The 23,952-nt window shown below is 59.5% G+C and overlaps 6 protein-coding genes across 6 annotated transcripts; 3 read left to right on the forward strand and 3 right to left on the reverse strand.

Annotated features, from left to right (window-relative positions):
* Positions 1-276: 276 nt before the first annotated feature.
* Positions 277-7,553, forward strand: CHK1 (Chk1 protein kinase; the record flags this gene model as incomplete). Its single annotated transcript, XM_066778444.1, has 5 exons — positions 277-384; positions 446-1,246; positions 1,305-2,126; positions 2,199-2,674; positions 2,723-7,553. 5 exons carry the CDS (start codon positions 277-279, stop codon positions 7,551-7,553), a joined length of 7,038 nt encoding a protein of 2,345 aa, XP_066630881.1.
* Positions 7,554-8,567: 1,014 nt separating this feature from the next.
* SLS55_007019 (uncharacterized protein) lies at positions 8,568-9,362 on the reverse strand (the record flags this gene model as incomplete). The annotated part of the gene is made up of 1 exon (XM_066778445.1): positions 8,568-9,362. The coding sequence occupies one exon, from the start codon at positions 9,360-9,362 to the stop codon at positions 8,568-8,570; it is 795 nt and encodes a 264-aa protein (XP_066630882.1).
* Positions 9,363-12,108: 2,746 nt separating this feature from the next.
* BEM3 (Rho GTPase activating protein) lies at positions 12,109-16,260 on the forward strand (the record flags this gene model as incomplete). The annotated part of the gene is made up of 3 exons (XM_066778446.1): positions 12,109-15,478; positions 15,531-15,680; positions 15,731-16,260. 3 exons carry the CDS (start codon positions 12,109-12,111, stop codon positions 16,258-16,260), a joined length of 4,050 nt encoding a protein of 1,349 aa, XP_066630883.1.
* Positions 16,261-17,381: 1,121 nt separating this feature from the next.
* On the forward strand, positions 17,382-17,825 carry SLS55_007021 (uncharacterized protein; the record flags this gene model as incomplete). The annotated part of the gene is made up of 1 exon (XM_066778447.1): positions 17,382-17,825. One exon carries the CDS (start codon positions 17,382-17,384, stop codon positions 17,823-17,825), a length of 444 nt encoding a protein of 147 aa, XP_066630884.1.
* Positions 17,826-19,131: 1,306 nt separating this feature from the next.
* On the reverse strand, positions 19,132-21,073 carry SLS55_007022 (uncharacterized protein; the record flags this gene model as incomplete). Its single annotated transcript, XM_066778448.1, has 5 exons — positions 19,132-19,389; positions 19,474-20,057; positions 20,278-20,526; positions 20,599-20,723; positions 20,784-21,073. 5 exons carry the CDS (start codon positions 21,071-21,073, stop codon positions 19,132-19,134), a joined length of 1,506 nt encoding a protein of 501 aa, XP_066630885.1.
* Positions 21,074-21,760: 687 nt separating this feature from the next.
* On the reverse strand, positions 21,761-23,699 carry SLS55_007023 (uncharacterized protein; the record flags this gene model as incomplete). Its single annotated transcript, XM_066778449.1, has 3 exons — positions 21,761-22,390; positions 22,447-23,400; positions 23,454-23,699. 3 exons carry the CDS (start codon positions 23,697-23,699, stop codon positions 21,761-21,763), a joined length of 1,830 nt encoding a protein of 609 aa, XP_066630886.1.
* Between the last annotated feature and the right edge of the window lie 253 nt (positions 23,700-23,952).

Raw genomic sequence — 23,952 nt, forward strand, 5'->3', positions numbered from 1 at the left:
CTTAGGCTGGTGGAGATGGAATGGATCTCCGGCCAGAACGGAGGATACAATGCGGCTCGGGTGACGTCCGCGAGGCGCGCCAAGTGCGATTGGCACTACTGCCATGGTTCTGCTGCATCCACCCGGCTCAACACCAGGCCAGCACTGCACCAAGCCTCTCGCCGCCGGCCCATGCCGCCGTCCCCGTCGCCCCGCGCCCATCAATCCGCCTGCCACGCGCGCCCCCGCCGGGCCACCGCCATGAATTGAGCAGCCTGCCATCGCCACGCGTCGACCATGGACGACGACGCTCCGCCAACCAGCCGCGTCGCCCGCCAGGCCCTGCTGCGCCTGGCCGAACTGCCCGGCTACGTGTGGGACACGGACACCGAGCCCTTCCACAGCGTGAGTCTGCGCTCTCGCCCCTAAGCCGCCCTGGCCGTCGCCACTGACGCCTCCCTCCCAGTCCTACGACAACTGGCACTTCTTCGGTTACCAGCACCCCGTGAAGCCGCAGCCGCAGCTCCCCAACCGCGCCCTCACCTCGCATAGCTTCTCCACCGGCTCCGACCCCAAGCCTGTGCTGCGCTCGCATCGCTCGTCCAACAGCGAGGCCAACGCCGCCTCTTTGACCGCGCAGCCCCATGGCGCCGCCCCGCGCCGCCGCCGCGTCGTTGCCCGCGTCTCCAACCACATCCTGCGCCTGGAGCGCGAGTTCGCCCTTGCCAAGTCCATCGTGAGCGACTGCGACACCGACTGCAAGCACTTTGTGCGTCCCGTCGAGCTGGTGCGCCTGCCCGCCCGCCCCGGCAGCGACACGCTGATCGTGTCCATCTTCGAGTCGCCCGGCGATAACTACATCCGCGACATCGTCGACCTGGGCCCCGCCTTCTACCGCATTGCAAAATGGCAGGCCCCGCCCGGCACCAAGACCAGCATGCAGATCCCGCTGCAGCTGTTCATGCGCTTCGCCACTGGCGCCTCCGAGTCGCTGGAGATCCTCCACAACACCAAGAAGCTGGTGCACGGCGAGATCCGCGGCGATGCCTTCCACTTCAACCAGGAGACGGGCGAGGTGCGCATGCTGAACTTTGGCTCGGGGTCGCGGAGCTTCGAGAACGGGCTGACGTCTGCCGGCTGGAGCACCCTCAGCCGTGAGCTGGGCGTCGAGCACAAGCTGCAGTTCATCGCCCCTGAGCAGACGGGCCGGCTACCTGCAGAGCCAGACACACGCACCGACATCTACAGCCTCGGCATTCTGTTTTGGGTAAGTGGGCTGGCGAGTGGCGCGCGTGCATGTGTGGCGTAGGGCTGACTTTGTGCAGACGATGTTGACGGGCGAGCCGGCCTTCGAGGGCGACAAGCCGTTGGAGATCATGCAGAGCGTGCTGTCGCGCCGCATCCCGCCCGTGTCGTCCAAGCGGATGGACATCCCCGAGGCGCTGTCGCAGGTCGTGGCCAAGATGACGGCCAAGAACATCGAGGAGCGCTACAACTCGGTGTCGGGGCTCAAGTACGACCTGTTCGAGCTGAATCGCATCCTCTGCGACGGTGACGTCGAGCTGCTGAAGACGTTCAAGGTTGCGACCAAGGACGTGTCCAGCTTCTTCAGCCTGCCCGCGCGCCTGATTGGCCGCGACCGCGAGCGGCAGATCATCCTGGACGTGGTCGACCGCGTGTCCAAGAGCCAGCATCCGTCGCTCAAGAAGAGTTTGTATAGCTTTGGTTCCACCTCCGGGTCGTCGCTGAGCTCGCGGCTGGACAATCCCGTGCTCGACGACATTGCTGACGTGCGCTCCGAGAGTACCAGCTCTAGGGGCTCGGAGCATCGCAACGACGGCCGCACCCCGCGCAACAACTCAGAGGCTTCCGTGTCCCTGGCCGAGCCGTCCGAGCACCGGCCCTCGACCGAGAGCTGGCAGTCGTCCAACTGGAGCAGCGTCGACCGCCGCGCCTCGTCGGCCCAGAATGCCTCCTCGTCGAGCGACGACCCCGCCGGCCAGCTGCGCCACCACCATCGCCTCCGCAAGAAGACGCACTGCGAGCTGATCGCCGTCGCCGGCCTGGGCGGCTACGGCAAGTCGAGCCTGATCCAGTCGGTGCAGCCCGTCGTGCGTGGCCGCGGCTTCTACTTTGCCACGACAAAGGTACGCAATGCCCCTAATCCATCCGCTATGGCAGGCCAAGAAAGACCGGTAAGGTATGCTGACAGCCTGCAGTTCGACCAAGCAAAACGTGCGCCCTTCGACCCCGTGCTGAGGCTCATGTCGTCGCTCTTCCGCCAGATATTCTCCGAATCCAACATCTCGACCGACTTCCACAACCACGTGCGCGCCCACGTCCAGCCCGTGTGGCCCATCCTGCACTCCTACCTCGATCTCCCCGAGTGGCTGCTAGGCAACATTGCCAAAGCCACGGTGCCCGACATTGCCCACCAGCATGCCTCCTTCTCGAGCACCATCACCGGCCGCAACGCCTCGCGCGTGGTGAGCACCTTCATCGACGTGCTGCGCATGCTGGCCCGTCAGCAGTCCATCTGCTTCTGCATCGACGACCTGCAGTTTGCCGACGACGAGAGCCTGGAGCTGATCCAAGCCATCGTCCACAACCGGCTGCCGCTGGTCATGATCCTCACCTACCGCGAAGAGGACAAGCTCACGGCGGGCATCAAGGCGCTGCTCGACAACGCAACCAAGTAAGTCCGCAGTCTTCCCCCACTGCCTGCAGCTCTAATCCTCATCAGCATCAAAAGGATTGTACTGCAGCCTTTCTCCGAGGTAGACACGGCAAACTTTGTCGCCGAGACGCTCCACCGAGATCCCGAGTACTGTCTGCCTCTGGTCGCCACCATCCAAGAGAAGACGGGCGGAAGCCCCTTTTTCGTGCGTGAGATGCTGGACACGTGCTATCGCAAGAAGTGCCTGTATTACTCGTGGCGGGACTCTGCCTGGCATTTCGATCTCGACAAGGTCTTTGCCGAATTCAAGTCGACCGCCTACGGCTCGCGCATGAACAATGACTTTATTGTAAAGCGCCTGCAGGAGCTGCCCCAGGTCACCCGCTACCTCCTCGCCTGGGCTTCGCTGATCGGGAGCACCTTCTCGTTCAACATTGTCAAACAACTCATGCAGGGCAAGCACGCGGGCAACGCCGAGGGCCTCCCCGTTACCGACGAGGACGCGGTGGATGGCATCGAAGGAGCGATCGCTGCATATCTCGTCATGTCTGGAGAAGACGAGGATCGCTTCCGCTTCGCGCATGACAGGTACATGCAGGCTTCCCAGTTGCTCATCGAAAGCGAAAACTTCAATCAGAACGAGATGCACTTTGCAATTTCCAAGACGATGATCGAGCAGGCCTACCAAGATAACACAACAACAAGCTCCAAGTCCCTGTTCACCAGAGCGCGGCACGTGGCGTGTGCCTCGGAGCTGATCAGAGGCCGCGTCAAGATCCGTGCGCTGTATAGGAACGCTCTGCAACAAGCAGCGGAAAACGCTTGCGACGCTGGAGCACGCTCCACGGGGCTGTTCTACTACACGCGGTGTTTCAACCTTCTCCAGGACAGCCCGTGGGACGAGTCGGCCGAAGATGTCGACTATCGGGAGACGCTGAACATCTACACTCGTTCGGCTGAATGCTATTGGTACCAGGGCTTCTTCGAACCTGCGCTCGGCCTCTGTCAAACCATTTTTGCCAATGCCAAGTCAGCAGTGGACAAGGCGCCCAGCTGGGTGCTGCAGTCACGCATCTTTGCCATGCGAGGCGACTCGTTTGCCGCCTTTGAGGCCCTCAGGCAATGCCTGACAGAGCTGGGTCTACGTGTGGAGGAGAAGTCGTGGGAGGAGTGCGACAAGCAGTTCCAAGTCATGTGCGCGGCCTTACAGCAGTGCGACAGAATACAGCTTCTCTCAAGACCGTTGACCTCGGACCCCAAGCTTCTTGCTATGGGGGCCGTCCTCGTGGAAATGGCGAGTGCCGCGTTCTGGACTGATTCGAGACTGTTCTACCAGATGAGCATGATCATGGTAGATCTGCACCAGACACGGGGCAACTTCCCCCAGGCCGCGCTCGGCTACGTCCACCTTGGCAGCATCGCAGCCGGCCGCTTCGGCATGACCAAATTCGGCATCGAAATAGGCGAGATAGCCAAGAAGCTCTTCTCTATCTTCCACGAGGACATGTACACGATCGGCCGCGGTGAAACGTTACACGCCTTGTTCATCGGCCACCTGCAGACGCACGTCAAGGATCAGCTTCCCATCCTCGACCGCGCCCTAAACGCGACAATGATCTCGGCCGATCGCATTCTCTCTATTCTGAACATGGGCATCAGCGCCTGCTTCAGGATCTGGTCGGGCCATCCCATCTCAGAGGTTGAGGCGTGGATCAACGAATCTCCCGGCGACTTTGCGAACTGGCAAGAGGATCTCCGCGGCGGCGTTTTTCTCATTTCAGCGCGCCAGTACGCCCGCGCTCTCCAGGGCAAAACAATGACCAAGGATCCCGAGCTGGTGCACAGCGATGACCAACACAAGACGTCCGAATACCTTGCCTTCGTGGAGAAGCGGGCGTCGAATCCCAAGCGGCCTAAGACCGTCTACTACAGCTATATGCTGAACAGCTTGTTCCGCTTCGGCCATATCGAGGCGGCAATCGCCCTGGGCGAGACGCTGCTGCCGATGATGGAAGGCTGCTGGTGCATGCGCATCTACTACTCCAATCTCTTCCATCTCTCACTCTCCTACATTGCCGCGTGTCGCGAGAACCCCGACCGCGAAGGCCGAGAAGCGCTTCTGCAACGCATCGTATCCTTTACCGAAAAGATCCGGGTCGCGGCGAACTACAACGACGTCAATTTCCGCCTCTACCTTGCCATTCTCGACGCCGAATACTATGACCTGATCTGCGACTACTCGCCTGCGTCAAAATGCTACGAACAATCACTGGACTTCGCGGATCTGGATGGGTACATGCTCGACCAGGGGCTCGCATACGAGCTCTACGCAGCCTTCCTGGTGAGGCGCGGGGCTCGCAGACCAGCGAGGCGCCTCCTCACCGACAGTCTTCGCTGCTATTCCAACACCGGGGCTGTCGGAGTCCTCGAACATGTGGGTCAGAAGTTTGAATGGCTGCTGAACAGCGAAGGCGGGATTGAGACGGTTGACGTTGCCTGCCAAACAGACATTGTGGACACGGGCAACACGGCGTACAAGCTGGAGAAGCACACCAACCAGATTGCGCCGGAAACTTCGGCAGACCGCACTGAGGCCTGGCTTGCCCCGACGCCCAACCCGACAGCGGTCAGGAGGACCGACACCCATGGCGACCTGCCCGGAGGCTTCTCTGCCGTTGGCTTGGACGTGATTGACCTGACAGGCATCCTCGAGTCCAGTCAAGTGCTCGCATCCGAGCTGCAAGTCGACAACCTCTTGGCGAAGATGACCGAGATCATCCTCGAGTCTACCGGCGCCGAGCTCGCAGCCATCGTCACCGAAGACGACAAGCTTGGGTGGAGCATTGCGGCCACTGGCGGGCCCGACGGCGTGACCAAGTATCCTGGCGGCCAGACTCTTGAGTCGGTCGAAGACCAGGTGGCCAGGCAGGTGACGTTGTACGTCCTCCGCTTCAGGGAAACCGTCTTTGTGCAGAACCTGCTTGAAGACGAGCGCTTTTCGAACGTGACGGATGCCTACCGCCGACGCAATCCGGACGGGCGAGCAGTCATCGCGATCCCCATTCTCCACGGAGACAACCATCTGCTTGGATCCATCTATTGCGAAGGCGCCCCCAACCAGTTCTCGGAGCGCAACTTGACCGTTCTGCGTCTGCTGGTCAATTCGGTGTCGGTATCCCTCGCAAACGCGCTGCTGTTCAAGAAGGTCCGCGAAGTTAGCGCCAGCAACGTGGCGATGCTCGAGATGCAGAAGCAATCGCTTGCCCAAGCGCGGGCTGCGGAGCTCAAGGCGAAGGAGGCTGAAGCCGTGGCGATCCAGAACATGAAGATGAAGGAAGAAGCCGCCAAGGCCAAGTCTCTGTTCCTTGCAAACGTCTCGCACGAACTGCGCACCCCCCTCAACGGCGTCATCGGCATGAGCGAGCTGCTGAAGGGCAGCAGTCTGAACTCGGAGCAGGAGGGCTATGCCAACAGCATCCGTGTCTGTGCTGACACGCTGCTCTCTGTCATCAACGACCTGCTTGACTTCAGCAAGCTCGACGCCGGGAAGATGAAGCTAATCACAGTGCCCGTCTCTCTCACCGAAACCATCAGCGAAGTGGTGCGAGCGTTGTCGTTCACCAACTTGGAGCGCGGACTTGAGACGGTTGTCCGCCTTGACATCAACACCGAGCTCTTTGTGCTGGGAGACCCGGTCAGGCTCCACCAGATCTTCATGAACTTGCTTTCCAACAGTTACAAGTTCACCTCCAAGGGCACGGTTACAGTGGAAGCCAGGACAATCTCGGAGGATGAGCGGTACCTGAACGTCAACTTCAGCGTTTCCGACACGGGCATTGGAATCTCCGAGGAGCAGCAAAAGAAGCTCTTCTTGCCTTTCTCGCAAGTCGAGGACGCGAGCAACAGAAGCTACCAAGGCACCGGCCTCGGTCTCAGCATCGTCAAGGCCATCATCGAGACCACCATGGGGGGCAAGATCTGGCTGAATAGCACGCCTGGAAACGGAACAACGGTTTCCTTCTCGCTCAAGTTCGAGAAGGTGTCCAAGAAGGACGCGGTTGATTCATCCTCACCGCCCCCGCCGACACAGGAGGAGGGCGGAGAGCAGACGTCGGATCGGATGGGCATGCCATCATCGCACAAGAGTCTCCCCAAGCTCCCTCGAGAACAAATCAGGGTGGCCATTGCTGAAGATAACGCCATCAACCAACGCATTGCCATCTCGTTCGTCAAGAAGCTCGGCTTCCGATGCGAGGCGTTCGGCGACGGCAAGAAGACTATCGAGGCACTGGAGAAGGCTGTGGCGGAGAACGATCCGTATCACCTCGTGCTCATGGATGTGCAGATGCCCGTCCTGGACGGCTATGATGCAACCAAGGAGATCCGGCGGCATCAGGACCCGGTTGTGCGTGAGATCCTCATCATAGCCATGACAGCCAGCGCAATCAGCGGAGACAAGGAGAAGTGCCTGGAGGTTGGCATGAACAACTATCTTGCGAAGCCGGTCCGCGCGGCGACACTCAAGACTCTCCTCGAGTCGTACCTTTCGCAGTCGCCAAAGCAGATCCCCAACCTCCAGCAAGAGGCCGCCGAGCTTGCCCAAAGCGTGCTTCAAGAGGCCACACAATCCCAATCGCCACGCGAGGAGACCACAAGCCCGGCCCTTACCGGCGACATGCGCCAACCTGCGGTGCAGAACAACTCGGTGGAGGTCCAAAAAGCCGAGAATGCGCAAACAGCCTCATCGTCGTCTTCAGCATCCTCGGTTGCTACAATAGTGAAGCGACCTGCCAGCAGCCAGTCTTCCACCAGGCCTAGTGTATCTCGCGAATCGTTGACTGAGATCCGCCTGTCCGAAGCCAATCGTCAGCACACTGACGGCGAAGCGACGAAGTAAGAGGACGATGATTGTATAGTCTGGACGTCCCCACGCCCATAAGAGCTGAGGGTCTGTGAGGTTCCTTTTTCCTTTTTGGGGGGCATGCCGCATGTAATGACGACGGAATGCTATTGTCTATATCTTCCCCGCTAGAGGCCCCTCCTAGGATAAGAGAGCTTTTCTGGACGAACAGCACAAGTTGTATTCCATTTTCATTTCAGCTTCTCCGATGGTCGGTCGGTCGGTCGGTCATCGGTTGCGCGGAGTCGTGGATGTCATGAACGGGAAAAAGCTAGATACCCCCCAACGGAAAGAAGCAACGATTGACAGGCGAAAGACCAGGATGGGAGCCGCCTTGTGACCCTCTTCCTGGATCCCCCCCACTTTTTCTCCTCATGTAACGGCTGCTTTTCATTTCCCTTTTCTGTTTCTTGGCATCGCGTTTGCGTTTCCATCTGCATTAGAGAGCTTGCAAATCATCTTTCTAGCGTGGCGCATCTGGGAGGGGTGGGAGCGATTCTCTTGCGGTTGGGAATGCGAAGGGCAAAGTTTCTTGATTTTTTAAAAAGCACGCGCGCACGGGTGGCATCGTTGATTCGTAGCATTTTGGAAACCGGTACGGCGCGTATTTGGGAATTTCGGCGGCGTGGCAAGGGTTGGGGGGGCAAATGATCATGAAGGCAAGGCAACTCGTTCAAGCGCTGGAAGGAACAAAGACATGTTTAGACGCCGGGGGTATTGGAAATCATGTAGAAGGAAGCGGGCGTAAAGAAGGCGTGCCTTTTTCTGTTAACCTTCCCCGTTCTATATATATAAAAAAAAGTGGCGTGTTCATTCCTGTTGGTTTGTGTTCCATTTTCTTCTGCTCTCTATTTTTCTGCTCGCCTACCACTTCTCAACCTTGAACAATTTTTTTTTCCCTCTTGGTATCATGTACAGGGAAAAGCACTGGACCGGGTCCACCGCTCTTGTAATAGTAAGGTATACAGCGAGTCTTTCTCGTGGTTTCGACTACAGGTGCTTTTTCTCACATCATTGGATCTGGTGGTAAAAGTCGACAATCTTGGCGCTCACGGCGTCGGGAGCCTCGATGCAGTGCCAGTGGCCGACGCCGGGCAGGATCTCGAGGCGCTTCTCGTCGGTGGCGAGCTCGTCGAACTGCTTCTTGCACATGTCGAGCGGGGCCGACTTGTCCTCGTCGCCGGCGAGCAGCAGCACGGGCACGCGGACGTCGGCGTAGGCGGGCGGCACGGCGTTGGCGATGACGCGGCAGTTGGAGACGTAGCCCCAGCGGTCCTGGGCGAGCAGCAGCTCGCGCACAAAGGCGCGGGCGACGGGCGAGGCGTGCTGGGCGGTGGCGGCGGCGGGGATGGTGTTGGCCATGGGCTCCATGCCGTCGCGCTCGACCGTCTCGATGCGCTTGGCGAAGACGGCGGCGACGGCGGGCGAGGGGTAGACGGGCCCGATCAGCACGGCGGCGACGACGCGGTCGGCAGCCGTGGCGGCCAGGTGGGCGGCCACCATTCCGCCCATGGAGTGGCCGGCGACGATGGCCTTGCGGACGGCGAGGGCGTCGAGCACGGCCAGCACGTCGGCGGCCAGGGTCGCGACCGACTGCTCGACCTGGGTGTAGGGCGAGCGGCCGGCGCCCGTGGCGTCGAAGGTCACGACGCGCAGGCCGGCGGCCGTCAGGGCGGGCACGATGGGCGTGTAGAAGTTCTGCGACGAGCCGAGGCCGTGGTGCAGCACGATGGTCTCGCGCTCGGGGGCGGCGGGGCGGTAGTCGGTGTAGTGCAGGCGCTTGTAGCCGAGGCTGAGGAAAGGCATGGTTGCTGGTGGTCCCCGTGGACAGCCTCTAGATGGAATGGAGCGGGTGGTGGGAGGGTTGAGGGCTAGGGGACGTCATGGTGTTGTACCCCGGGCGGGTGGGCAAGAGCGGATGCGGGCGAGGCGGCGTGTCGGATGCGGTGCCGCGACTGTCGGATAGTGCATCTCGATGGTTTGGGTGGCGGTGCAAATCGTGAATCTTCGGGTTATAAGGATAAGTTCCAGCTGAAAGATCACCAGATCCGCCCGAGAGTCTGCCAGGAAATCTCTGGTCGGCGCGGCGTCCAAGCCAACACCAGATCGCTGCGCCACCAGCTGCTCGAGCCGATGCGCCACAATCTCAGCGATGAATCAATGTGAGCCGGGCCGAGCGCTCAAGCATCAATGGACGCATATACATACGAGCCGGCTGCCGGCTCGTCTAAGATGGCGAGCACCGCGTGGGCCGTTGTTGTAGCTTTGGGGTCCGGGGCATGCGCAGGCAGGACCCGCATCAGTCATACCTCAAGCGAAGGTATCCCATGATAAGCTGTCGACGCCACTTCTGAGAAGCGGACCGATTGACGGTCACCAGAAGATTGATGCGCGATATCCGAGGGCTGCGACAGTGGCAAAGACGGCGATCGTCGCTGTTTGCTCCGAATCTTGCGCCGGGAGGTCGCCGGCATCATGGCTGTAGGCGATAGCGTCAGCCGCCTCAACGGCTACTTTTCAGCCTCGTTGCGACAGTGGCAGCGAGCAGCCAGGGCCGAGTCAACACAAGGGATGTCTTGTGTCCAGGTCGTCCGCGCCGCTCGCAACGCAGTGGCTCCATAACGCATCGTGTGAGCCAGCAATTGCGTGTCAAATCCATGTTCTATAATTGTTGTCTGACGGGAGATGTCGAAGCCCGCCCTGAGACGGGCGCTACGGCGCGCGGGGAGGGCGAGGGGCCGGCGCCGGGGCCTCGTGGTGCTGGTGCTGTTGCTGATGGACGCGGTGGAAATTGGTCGTCGGTTACTGCCAGGTGCGATTGAAATTGCAGCCTCGACCCAACATGGCGCTAGGTAGGTAACCGCCCCGGGGCGCCGGCGGACCGCAGACCGCAGGACAAGCAGCGCCGGGAAGGGCAGAGAGGGCATGCTCTCCAAGACGATGGACGAGTTGCCCGAAGCGGCGCACATGAGCCACGAGCCGGCCTGCACGGCCGCCGCTACTGCGTGCTGCCTGGGCAGCGCCACAGCGGCACTCATCGGCTCCGCCCCGTCAATGGAAGCAGCAGCGCAGGTGGGCGGGGCGGCGCGGGCCAGCAGGCGTTGCGAAATATGGCCGGCCAGGGCCCGCACGAGCTCGCCGAGGGAGGAGGCGCCGGCTTATGGCGTCTTGATGGTATTTTGCGCGGCAGCCCGCCTGCTCCTCCCTGCGTCTGCCCCAGCCTGGCCGTTCTCGTCCATGTGCAGGCGCTCATCACCGCCCGGCTTGTGCCGGCCGCGTTCTGGACCGTGCCTCCGGGCTGCTCGAATTCTGCGCGGCGGCGAGCGATCGCAATGAGAGGCTGCACCCCTTGACGGCGGCGATGGTGGTGTGGTGGGCGGCGCGGAGCTGCAGGCGCGGGCAGCACAGGGCCGTCACACTCGCGGTGGGACGGGCAGCCAATGGCCGGGCAGGCGTGGAGATCACAGCCGCGCCGGGAGGGTCAGATGGTTGAAGGTTGGACTTGCGACGCGACGCCCCGGGGGCCACGCAGCCAATCAGGCGCGCGCCGGGCGGCGCGCTCGTGTGATGAGCAGGGGAGCGGCCTGAAGAGGCAGCATTATGAGCTGGGCGGCGGTGGTGTTTCAGGATCGCCTGTGATGCGCCCTTGACGAACCGCCCGCCGTGGAGCGCGGCCAAGTCGCCTTGACCTGTTCCTGCAGCGCGCCCATTCGCCGTGGTCCCAGCGCACAGGCGCGTCAGAGGTTGTGCTGATCTGAGGCCAGCCGAGCGCCTAACTCGAGACCATCTGCAGCGCCCCAGCACCCCACAGCGAGACAGCTGGCTGTCGCAAAGCCCGCCGCCGCACGATATGCCGCTTCGGGCCTGCACCGTGCCCGCCTAGCCTGGTTTGAGCCGACGGTGGAGTCGCGCGCGCGCAGCGACGGTGCATGCTCGGCCTGGGCGCCATCCCGGCCCATATGCCTCTGGATATGGAGCTGCCATGCTCTTCACCATCTCCCCCGTCCTCCAGCCAAGCCCGCCCGACACGCCGTCGTCGTCCGCTGTCTGCGCCAGTCGCAGCCGCCGCCAGCGAACCCTCCGCCGCCGAGCCTCCACGCCCCCAGCGCCCGCGGCCTCTCTCGGCGCACGCCTGCGCCCGCCTGCACCTACTACACCCAATTCTGCACTCTCTCCCAACCCACGGCCAACACCACCGCCTGACGCCCCGCGTGCCCAACCCGCCCTGCGTCGACGCCTCCTCCCCGCCGCGCTCGCCGCGCGCTGCTGCTGCCGCTGCTGCCCGCCAGGCTCTGCCCGCCAATCCTGCGCCTCCACGACCACCGAGCTGCCAAGTGCTGGACGCCCTATTGGCCACCGCGTGTCTTGCCGCGCCAAAGAGCGATAGCCACGAGCCGCTGCCCGCTGCGCTCCACCTCCCGTCTGCGAGACGGCCAGCACCACCGTCAGCAGCACCGCGCCGGAACCGTCTTCATATGCGCAGCCGCGATCCGTTCCCGTCACGCTGCTCGCATCCGCCGGCCTCTCCCTTCCGTTTCCCCCTACCTCCATAATGCCCGCATCCAAGCCCGTTAATATCGCCGACTCCCGGCCCAACGCTGTGCGCAACACCTCCATAGACTCTGCCGTCTCCTCCATATCCTCCAATGCCTCTGCCGCCAATCTCAAGTCGGCCCAGCTCATGGCAAATGCACAAACGCCCGATTTTGCCGCCCTGATACAGGCTGCAGGCTCTCCGGAGGCGGTGTTATATAATCTCTGGCGCGAGAAGCAGAGTCTGGAGAATCACAACCAGCAGCTATGGCGGATCGTCACCAAGCAAAAGGATATGGTGGTGGGCTTGAACAAAGACTTGGAGCGCGCTCTCAAGGATCGAGAGCGCTATCGCAAGAAGCTAAAGGAACATCTTGCTCAAGTGCCGCCTTTGCCACACGCGGCGCAAAGAATCGAGGTTCCGGATCGGGAGCACAGCTCTTCGCCGGCACTGAGCGAAGTGCAAGAAGCTGTCTTGAATGGCAGGAACACCAGCACGCCGGATGTCATTTCCGACGGCGTGCGCGCCCTAAATCACAAGGTTTCAGTCGAGCAGAACACGCCGGCTGGCCAACTCTCTCCCGACGGTGGTTCGCTACCGTTGTCTGCAGAGTCGCCTGCGGTCCAGTCTACGGATTCCGCATCCGCTGAAGCCTCCATGAAGGATCCAGCCAGCAGTGAGCCCTCGCCACTTGAAGGCTCTGCCTCGACGGGCGAGTCGCAAGGTGGTGCAACCGAGCCTCCTGCAAGTGATTCAGCAAAGCCGAGCGACCTTCGTCTCAGAACGCTGCGCGAGGAGGCCGTCGGTAGTGGTTCGCATGCTTCTTATGACGACGCTGTATCACCCAAGACGACCGTCGCTCACTCCTCGTTTCATACAAAGACTCCTTCACTTTCACTGACCGCCCCTACTCCTGTTCTAGGTTCCAATGGCCTCCCTAGCCCTGAGGAACGCCCTCAACGAAAAGGCCCGCCTGCACCTCTCATTCTCTCGCAGCCCCAGCGCCCAAGCGAACATATGCAGCAGCCACCTCCTGAGGACCCTCACTCTGACTCTGAATATGCGGAGGTCTCAGAGGTAGACGAAATGATGCCCGTATTTCAGCGTGGGCGAAAGAAGACTCGGGAAGAGGACGACAAACAACGCGAATTACTCGTACAGAAAGAGCTCGAGGAGCGAAGTAGCTCGAAGAAGAGCAAGAGCAAGAGCAAGAGTAAAAGCAAGAGTAAAAGCAAGCCAGGCCAAGAACAGTCACCATCGGACGACACGGCCAAGCTTGCTGCTTCGACATCTCGATCGCCAATCGGACTTGGATTACCAAGCTCTCCCCGACTCGCTCAAGCTCCCGGTTCTATCAATGCGCTGCTCAGCCCTGTCAGCTCCGACGGCTCTATGGTTGCTCAGCGTAGCATCAGCACCCCTCTGATGAGTCCAGGTTTACCTGTAAGCCCGCGTCCCGGCGACCGACCTCCTGGTGCGCCAACCCCTCGTCTCCCTAAACAGGACATCGTGTCCCCTCCCATGTCTCCTCGCGGTGCCAACGGCTTGCCACTTTCTCCGCGCGCTCCAAGAGGCCCCATTCCCTTGCCACCGCAAACCCCGCTTGCTGTTGCCTCGCCCCACCTTGCACGTGCGGAGCAGTACCAACCACTGCCGCAGAGCGAACCCGAGAAGCTTGCAGTGCCCACAACGGGTTACTCGAGCTCTGAATCAAACAAGGGTAGTTCCAATGGATCGGAACCAACGTCCCCGGATGGCATCAGTCGGGAGCTGGTGTCGGAGCAGTACCCACATCTTCTTCTGCCACCAAATGCTCTGCCCGGCATTCAGGTCAAGGTCTTCTCTTCTCGCCTGCGTCCATCCCGCCACAGTTTCATGGCGCCCAGTCCATCCGAGGAAGACCCGGTCTTCATCCTTGCCATTCATTCCCGCTCGGATGGGAAGCAGCTATGGCGTCTCGAGAAGACAATAAACGCTCTACCAGCTTTGGATCAACATTTGAAGAAGCTTTGCGAGTTTACTGGCCAACTTCCAGACCGAAGCTTGTTTACTGGCCACGCCCCGTCAAAAATAGACGCGCGGAGGGCGGCTCTCAATGCCTATTTCGACAAGATACTTGATACCCCCATGGGCGAAAGGGCTGCTCTAATCCTCTGCGAGTTCTTCTCTACAGACGCTTTTGGTGCTGAACTGGAGCCTCCACGATCCTCCAATCTGTCCGTTCCCGAAAATCCTACTGCGCCACCAACGAAGAATACGAAGGAGGGCTACTTGACCAAGCGTGGCAAAAATTTTGGTGGCTGGAAGGCCAGATACTTCGTGCTTGAGGGAACGGAGTTCCGATATTTTGAATCGCCGGGAGGGCCTCTACTTGGTTCTATCAAACTTCAGAATGCACAGATCGGACGACAAAACCCCAGGAACAAGACGAATCAGCAAGACGATGAGATGAGGCATGCTTTCCTGGTGCTTGAACCCAAACGCAAAGATCCAACCACCAAGGTATCGCACATCCTGTGCGCCGAAAGCGATGACGAGAGAGACGCTTGGATCGATGCCCTCCTTCAGCATGTGGAGTCAACTGAAGACAAGGGTCAACAAGTTTCGGGCGAAATCATGCATGAGCCTGGGTCTGCCCGCAGCAATGAGTCTGGCAAGGAATCTCAACACAGCGGCTCGCAGCGGGAGAAGAAGAAAGAAAGAAGCCCGGAGACAATGAGACGTCTCGAAGTCCAAGGAACAAGCTACGAGAGCACTGTAGCGGCTGATGCGCCAATTATGGTTGGCAGGGAAGGTGTACCTTCTCCTCCCTTGGGAGGGTCTTTCCCTCCAGCAGACCGTATTATTTCGGGCCCCACGAACGGTGCGGTGATTCAGAATGCCGAGCTTTGGGGCAACAGATCTTTAGTCACCCAAACTCCTCTCAAAGACAAGAAGCGAAGCATCTTCGGGTTCGGCGGTGGACGGGGACGATCGTCCACGGACCTCGCACCTGGACAGGGCCAAGGCAACTTCGGACAAGGCATGCCCCCGCGTCAACCAACTCCTCAGCAAGGCCGGCCAGTTTGGGGCATTCCTCTCGCCGAGGCGGTCGAGGCTACTCAGCCAGAAGGAGCCGATGTCCTTCTTCCCGCAGTTGTCTACCGTTGCCTTGAGTACTTGAAGGCGAAGAATGCTCATCGTGAAGAGGGTATTTTCAGGTTGAGCGGTTCGAACATCGTCATCAAGGCGCTCCGGGAACGGTTCAACACGGAGCGTGACATCAGGCTCTTGGAAGGCGAGTACTACGACGTCCACGCCGTGGCCTCGTTGCTGAAGTCGTACCTGCGTGACCTGCCCGTCTCAATACTGACGAGGGAGCTTCACTTGGACTTCCTCAAAGTACTTGGTATGTTCCGGCAATCTCTTCCCTGCGTTTGCCCAGCTAACCCCCGCCGTAGAAATGGATCAAAGGTCGGAGAAGATCGATACCTTCAACATGCTCGTTCACAAGCTGCCGCCTGTGAACCTGGACTTGCTGCGCGCGCTTTCATCTTTCTTGATCGACATCACAAACAACTACGACATCAACAAGATGACTATTCGGAACGGTGAGCTGCACAGGTGGATCTCTTGGCTGGCCATTGCTGACTTTGCGCAGTCGGAATTGTCTTCTCCCCCACGCTCAACATCCCGGGGCCGCTTATCTCGTTCTTCATCACCGACTATCACGACATTTTCGGCAGCGCCAAGGACGAAGCGACGTCTCCGATGCGCGAGGTTACGGTTTCGGCGCCGCTCACGCCCGAATCGGTGCGCTCTCCGCGCCACCAGATGTTCTCGGACCTCCCCACGCCGGCGTACCAAGGAACGTTCCAAGAGCAACACAAGCAGCAGCAGAGCACGGGCTCGTCCAACCCGTCGGGGATGCGGGAGCCGGCGGCGCCTTACGACACAGGCTTCATCCCCATGCAACCCAGTTACGACAGTGCGGCGTATGGCTACGGAGAGGGGTACGGAAGCCTGAACAGCGCAGCGCTTGCGCCTTCGACGTCGCGGGAGGCGAGGGCTCGGAAGAGGGAGAGCGGGATGCTCCTGATGAACATGGGGCTTGGCGGGCAGCGGAAGAGCTCGCTGCAGCGGCTTCGAGAAGAGCCGGGCATGGTGCAAGAAGAGAGCGCATTTGAATGAGGACGGCAACGCTGCGACGATGATTGACGGCGTTTTCCAGGCACCACCACTTCGACTTTTCACCCCCTTCGGGCCCGAGCATTTTCGGGGCCCATGTACATGACGATTCGTTGGCGGACACTTAGTTTCCTTTCGCGGCGTTGCGCAGCCGAGGGCTGGCACGGCCGGGGGTCTCCTCCATTTTCCCTATATTCCGCCGGAGGCATCTACGAGAACATGGACATAGCTCTTCTCTTTTCTTGTTCGCGTCCAGGGCGGGCGATTGTTTTTGCTTTTCTTCAGACTGGGATTGCTTGGGCTTGCTACTTATACCCTTCCGTCTTCTCCAAGCAAGCGGTGTTTTGCTTCTAGTTTGCGACCACAGCATATACGCGTAATTCCCATTGAGTGGCAGAGCCGAGCACAGTGCATTCGCCGGGGGGTCGGGGGTCGAGGAAGGCACGCCGGGTGCGTGGCCCGTGGCCCATGGCCCGTGCGCCGGGGCCCGCTGATGCGCGCAATCCCTGTCCGCATCCGCATCGGATGGCCCGAGCGTGCTGCGCCGGACAGGCGACAGGGCTGCCCGGCCGTTGACGCCTGCCACGGGCGGCACAGGAGACGGGGCGTTGCGGGCGGTCAATTGCGGGCGCGGCGGGGGGTGCCGCATGCATCGGGCGCGGCGGCTGCGGGCTAGCGGCGAGCTTTGCAATGCCGTCAAGGCCGCTGACACAAGCACGACAAGCTTGGACTCCCGCCCGCGTCTCCACCCCCGGATGCGCTAGTCTGCTTAGCAAGGGCCAGGGTCACGTCGCTTGAGATAGCACCAGCCGTCAACCCCGCCGTGGTCCCGCGAAGGTACTGCTTACTCCGCACCCCGTGTCACTGTCGCCAGAACACCTCCCTCTCCTCTCCGCTGCCTCTCACCTGCCGTGTCTGCCCAGCGTCCGCCGTCGCTGCTCCGGCCCCAGCTCCCACCACGGTGCGCTCTCTTTCCTTTGCGCCTTCCACCTTGCAATTGGCGCCTCCGCTTTTGCGAGCCCTGCGTTTCCGTCGTCGACTGATCTTTTCCGCCAGCTCTGCACCAAAACTCGCCACTTCTACTCCCCCAGCACTTGCCGAACAGCTGCGTCAAAAGGTACGCCATGCCCCAACACCGCTCCAGCCTGCCGCGTCTCGTGGTCCTGGCGCTACGCGCTGCTCTTGCTAATGCGGCCCATGTTCGAAAGGGCTCATTACATCTCCTCACTTTTGGCTGCCGTTCCTCCTTTAACCCAGTGGATAGCCAGAGCTTCCTTCCCTTCTCGCTCCTTTGTTCCGCTTCTCCCTTTGGTTACCAAGCCGGCAAGCCAGTCAGCAACTTCCGGCGTCAAGGAATCATGCCCGCCCTCGATTTCGCGAACCTGAGCCCGACGGCGGCACAGCAGGGCGCGACGGCGCTCCACCGACTGGTCAAGCGCAAGAATTGGGCCGCGCGCGAGCCCGGTGTCATCCTCGTCTTCTGCATTGTCGGCGCCATTGTCATCCTGCTGCTCTCTCTGTTCACCTGGAAAAAGCTTCAGGCGAGGAGGGTGGCCAAGGCTGGATAGACGAGGACGGTTGGGTCATGGTCGGGACAGTAGCTGCTCAAGTGGTTGTGATGGATGTGAATAATGCTGAGGGTATACGTACAGGTCGGGGCGTGGCATGTGCGAGGGTGCGGCTCCTTAATTGTCCTCGTTGTCTCTGATCTTTTTTTGTTCTGTCGACTTTGATACTCCTATTCTTCTCTGTCACTCATACCCTGGGTACTAATGACTGGCTAAGTTCTTGCGCTCCTTTTGGCATCCAAGATACGCTCTTTACCTCACAACAACGACGACATCTGGGTCCTGCCGCATCTCTCAGTCGGAGCCCCAGTACCGTCTTCCTCACTCCCTTGTTCGACTGCTATATGGCCTCTTTGCTTGTACAGCCTGTTTAGCAGACGAGTCGGTTGATGGGGCGTGTACTACCGTAGGTATCTGAAGAAATCACCGGGGCTTAGTCGTCTCCGGCAATAACCACCAATGCCTCCTTCATTGCCGAGTTCTTTCTTCCGGGGAAAAAAAAGCTTAATTCAATACCCATTGAAGAACAGTAATGCTTATATTGTCACAGCCGGCTTAACAAACAGTGATGGAACAGCGGGTTCAAATAAGATGACCATCAGCGCATCCTCCCTTGCTACACGCCCGAAACGACTTTTCCTTTCAAGTGATACCCTCGTACCCACCAACCTTGATACAAGTTGGGTCGATCTTTTGCAGATGCACTCATAAAATAGCATGCATGGTAGCTTTTGAACAGTAAATATTAGTTGATGTTCAATTTTTATGATCTAGTAGTGTGTGTAGTCTGTGGCGAGCAACCTCAATGGCTTGATGGGTGCAAGGACGAATTAAAACAATATCGAATTTTGTTTAACTGCCGAACGCGCGCTACCGATGAACTGAAGAAGGAGAACAGTAACAAATCTCCACTTGGCAGAAGCGCGTACTGAACAATGTCACTTTCTTTTTTTTCTAAAAAGGAAAAGAAGTAAACAAAAAGGAAAGGTCCGAAAAAGTCAGCTCCTCCCCATGCATATTGTATGTCTTCCATATACACGTCAACACTATACCAACGAAGAGCAGAAGAAGAGGGGAATCCAGAAGACAGGCATTAGTGCGTTTCCTTTTGAAAGGAGAGGAATTTACATTTCCCGCCTGGCAGGGCTCCCACCAGCTGTGACGAGGTTGAAGTTGCACATCTCTGTCTACCAAACACACGAGCACCAACGGAGGGGGAAAACAATTTGAAGAACCTGGAAATAACAATAAAGGGCGTGGATAACAGAAGAATATCTATTATCCTTACGCATAGACTTCGCACCACTCAACCAAAGCTCACCTGTCCATATCTGCTGTTGCGAATGCGTTCGCCGTACCGCTTGAAGACCATGGGAACGGGCAGCAGGGCTAGGGCGAGCAGAGCGAGCAGGGTGTTGCCCCAGCCAAGGCCCAAGGAGGCGTACATGTCGAGCCCGGCCAACGGCAGGAGGGCGCCGAAGATTGAGCGCAGTACGGCGTTGGCGGCCATGGCGGAGGCAGCATACTGCGTGTAGGCGTCGACGAGGTAAGTTTGCACGCACATCTGAAATTGGAGGGGTTGCACGGTCAGCACCGAACCTTCTCTGGACGGGAGAGATCAGGACAAGGGAACGGGGAGTGCACTTACCATGCATGCCAGCAACCCGAAACCAATCAGCATGGTACCGAACAGCGCGATGGCCCAATGCTCGCGGTACTCGGTCGTCCAGCCGTAGATGAACAGGCCGGCGGGGATGCAGGCGGCAGGCGGACCGGTCAGCATGAAGGGCAGCCGGTGCTCCGGCCGCACGGCGGCGCCCGATGCCTTTGCCTTGCGCAGCGTCGCATCCGACAGCTTGCCGACGAGCGCAAGGCCCAGGATCATGCCGACGCCGATGCCGATGTAGGTCAGGCCGACGGTGCCGGAGCTGAAGCCGTAACGCCCCTCAAACACAAAGGTGAAGGTTGTGAAGAGCAGGTAGAGGATGCCGTACACGACGGCTACGTACAGCGACATTAGCCCTACAATGGGGCTGAGGAAGAGCATCTTGGTCGGCCGCAGCACCGCGCGGAGGAGTAGCTGTCGTTGCGGGACGCCCATGTCCAGCTTGCTGCAGAGTGCCGCGTTGCCGGTCGTCTTGCGGAGGCGCGCTGCTTTATGCCTGAGCAGGGTGGGCGCGTAGGTCTCGCGGAGGAAGAGGAAGCATGCAATGGTGAGGGCGCCGGCCTTTCCTCGAGGAAGTGCTGGTCAGCATATGGTGTTTAAGGGAGAGGTGCACGATCAGGCACGATGGAATCGCTCACCACAATTGAAAGCAGCCAAAACACCCTTTTGGAGGAGAGTCAGTCTTCTCTCCCTCGTTCATATTCGAGTGGACGATGAACAGTACTCACCATCTCCAGCCCTTCGCCTCCACCAGGAACCCACCACAGACCGGACCGATCACTGGACCCAGCAAAGGACCCATGGCGAAGATAGCCATGGCGCCTCCGCGCTTATCCACCGGCATGACATCGGCGATGGTGCCAGCGCCAATCGTCAAACAAGCGGCACCGAAGCAGCCGGCCAGGAAGCGGAAGCCGAGGAGCATACCCAGGCTGTTGGAGACGGCGCAAGCGATGGTGAAAATCAAAAACCCACAATTTCCAGCATGGTACAGGGGGACTCGGCCGTACATCTCACTCAGGGGGGCGATGAGGACTGCGGGAGAGCTGGTCAGTCTCGAGAAAAGAGATGTGGCCCGAGGGATGAGAGAAAGGGGCCAATGCTTACGCGGGCCCATTGCGAAGCCAAGCACATAGACGCTGACGACAAACGTGGCCACGAGGTTGTTTGTCGTGTGAAAGGCCTTCAGGACCTGGGGGACACCGGGAGCAAACATTGAGGAGGCGAGAGGGCTGCAGTCGGAACACGTCAGTCCGTAATTCGGTAGCATCCGGAGGCAATGTCGAACTTACGTGATGAAAGTGACAAAAGACACCAGGCCCAAGTTGGCCCATTTCTTCTTGGCGGGCCAATTCAAGGGGTTTTCAGCATCGGTGTCGCTGTCCCACCATACCAGGTTGGAGTCGTCATCTTGTGTCCTGTCTTGTTGCTGTTGCTGTTGTCCACCCTCGGCGGCTTCGCTGGTGAATGTGCTTGGCGGTCTGCTGGTGCCATCGCCGCCAGCGCCCTTCTCTACGTCTGGATCTTCATCCTCGACCGTGGCAACGGGGCTTGGCTTGGCTGGTTGCTTTTCGGTCTCCATGCTTATCTTGGAAGTGAATGACGAGTGGAAAGAGCTGGCCGGTGGTTGACGGTTCTTACAGATCTGATGCCCGCACGGTGAGTCAGTGGATCGGTAAGGGTGGATTCCCGAAGACAGACCATACGTACTGTAGGTTCTGAACCCAAGTCCTCGTACTAGTGTATTCGGTTACAGATCGAATCCAACGACAACGCAAGAGGTTCTGGCAAAGGTCCAGGGTGGACGTTTTCGGACCGGTCCACTGAGGCGAGAGAGCGGATCCGACCAGGATTTGTTACCATGGGCTGGCCCTTTTGACTGTCTTCAAGAAGAGGGGTGGAAGCCAGGCGTTGCCGAAGCCGACGTTATGCACGTTTTGTGCACGGCGACACGCCCTCAGCCTTCTCCGTTCCCGCGCCACCGCCTAGTTCCCGCGCACTAGCTTCCCCCTGGGAGTTTGTATTCCCGAGGCCATCTACTCCCGGAGGAAGTCGATTCAAAAATACATTTGTGTCCGGATATTTCTCCAGCTGCCCACACAGGAAGAAGGTAGGCTCAAATTTCCGTAACATGTTGTATCACTGAGCAGTTCGCACCGCATTAAAGCTTTGGGGAAAAAGATAAACATTCAGGGGTATTATCCAAAGAATACCTTACTACCGTCGTTCAATCAACCCAACAAACACTGCTTTTGTCTAGCATCCAAATCTATATCTTCTCATGAACCGGCTCGTGGGTCACGCTGATGCTACCCTCCACATCCTCGGTGTCGCTCTTCCTGCCCATGTGGCCGGTGGGAAGCATGTTGAGCTGATCCTCCTGGGCGTCGAGCTCGCGGTAGGAGAGCCAGAAGAGAGAGCCGCCGACGAAGGAGATGACGGCCATCGAGCCGTAGTTCCATACCAACAGCGGGTCCGCCGAAAGGGGGTTGAAGGCCTCGCCGATGGCGGCCGAGATGGCCGACATGAAAAGCGCGAACGCCGCCACCAACGACCGCATGTTCTTGGGCGCTTTGGAAAAGCCATATTCCAGCGACGTGATGGATGCAAATATCTCGCTCAGTGCTATCAGCACGTAGGCGCCTGTCTGCGCCCACACGTTGATGCCGACGTTGGCACAGCCGTCATTCGAAGGGAAATCCCCGCACTCGCTGTCCTTGTAGATATAGTACTGGAGGACGCAAGCCCAGACCATCGCCATGCTACCGGTGAAGAAGCCGGCCGCAATCTTCTTGATTGGTGTGAAATTGATGCCCGCCTTGCGCAACGCCGGGTAGACGAACAAATCGATGATGGGAATCAATATAATCAGCGCAAATGGATCCAAATTCGATAACACCTGGCATATTGCGTTAGCAGAGTGTTATGAGACAAAAAAAAGAAAAAAACACTCACATCATTGGGGATGCCGTGGAGCGCCATGGTCGATGCTTGAGACGTCAGGTTATTGTTGATTTGGTTGTAAGTGATCCAGTACAGCGGGTACCACAGGAAAACACTGCAAGACTTCCAGCCGCGGCCAACTTCGTCAACCCAGGCGTCGTCGAATGTCATCCAAGCCGGCTTGGCGGCGCCCAGCTTAGATGGCTTGAGGTCCTCCCAGAATGTGCCATCATGGCAGTTCTTGTAGAAGGTGACGGGGTTGAGAGCGAATCGCTTCTTGGACCCCAACCACAGGAGCTTGACGGCAGGGCCCAGCACGCTGCCCTCGGGCTTGGTGTGGGTATACCACTTGCGGCAGAAGTATAGAAGCGGCAGAGCAGCGCAGAACAGCAGGGTCGGCAGCATGAAGGAGAGGTAGAAGCCGACGTAGCGCTCGGCGTAGGCCATGCTCAGCTGGCCAACAAGAGCACCAATGTTGATGAACAGATAGAACCAGTTGTAGATCCTCGCCGTGGTGACGGCCGGGTCGACGATGACACGCTCACCCTTCTTGGTGGTGTGGACATACATCTTGCGAGGGATCTGCTCGGCAATGAGCGGAGAGATGTTGGGTTTGAAGCCGCCTGTGCCAATGCCCATGATGATGAGGCCGATTACGAAGGCTGCAAGAGAATGGCTGGGAACAGCCATGACGGAGGGAGCAGCCGAGGCAGTCAGGATCACATGGCCGACAATGGCGATGACGACTGAGATCCAGATGGTCTTGAAGCGGCCGAGATAACTGTCGGCAACGTAGGCGCCGAACAGCGGGATGAGGTAGACCCAGAACTGGTTGAAGGTGGTCAGGCCGGTGGAGGCCTGCTGGCCCATGCCGAGGGCACCGGGCTGAGCATCGTCGGCGCTGGGGTCGACGGCCTTTCCGGTGGCCGTGCCGGGGTTGTCTTGTTGGATGAAGTTGACGAAAACCTGGCGGCATTAGGAAGGGGAGGGGGTGGGGGTGGGGGTGCAGCAGAGCGTACCTGGGTAGTGCCGTAGTAGGAAAGACGCTCAACCAACTCGACCACGGCAATGGTATACGCCTTGAAAGGGATCTTCTCGCTCACACGGTGGAGGGTGCGGAGGTCCTCGTCGGTGGGGATGGGAAGATCGTGGTCGAGGTACTCGCTCTGGTGCACGGGCTGGGCGGGCTCGACGTTGACAGAGGGAGACGGCTTGGGGTCTCCACTGCCGTCGGCCGGGGAGTGGCCAGTGATATCGGCAGGCATGGTGAACGATGAAGGGCGCTGGGGGTCGAGTTGGAGTGGGACGGGCTCTGGGCTGGGGTTAAATAGGACATGGCGCTGCGCACCGAGGAACGGCGTCGGCGAGAGCTGGAACTGAGCAGGCGCTGGGACATTGCGACGTCGTTATCAGTGTAACGTCGATTGGGAAGGTCGTACGGAGTAGCAGGCCGGTGGAGGCGGAGAGGGCGCCCGTTTGGGGCCAACGCCCGGGGCAAGCATCGCCAACCAAAGCCAC

The sequence above is a fragment of the Diplodia seriata genome (assembly GCF_021436955.1).
Source record: "Diplodia seriata strain FDS-637 chromosome Unknown scaffold_7, whole genome shotgun sequence".
NCBI classification, from domain to species: Eukaryota; Fungi; Ascomycota; class Dothideomycetes; order Botryosphaeriales; family Botryosphaeriaceae; genus Diplodia; species Diplodia seriata.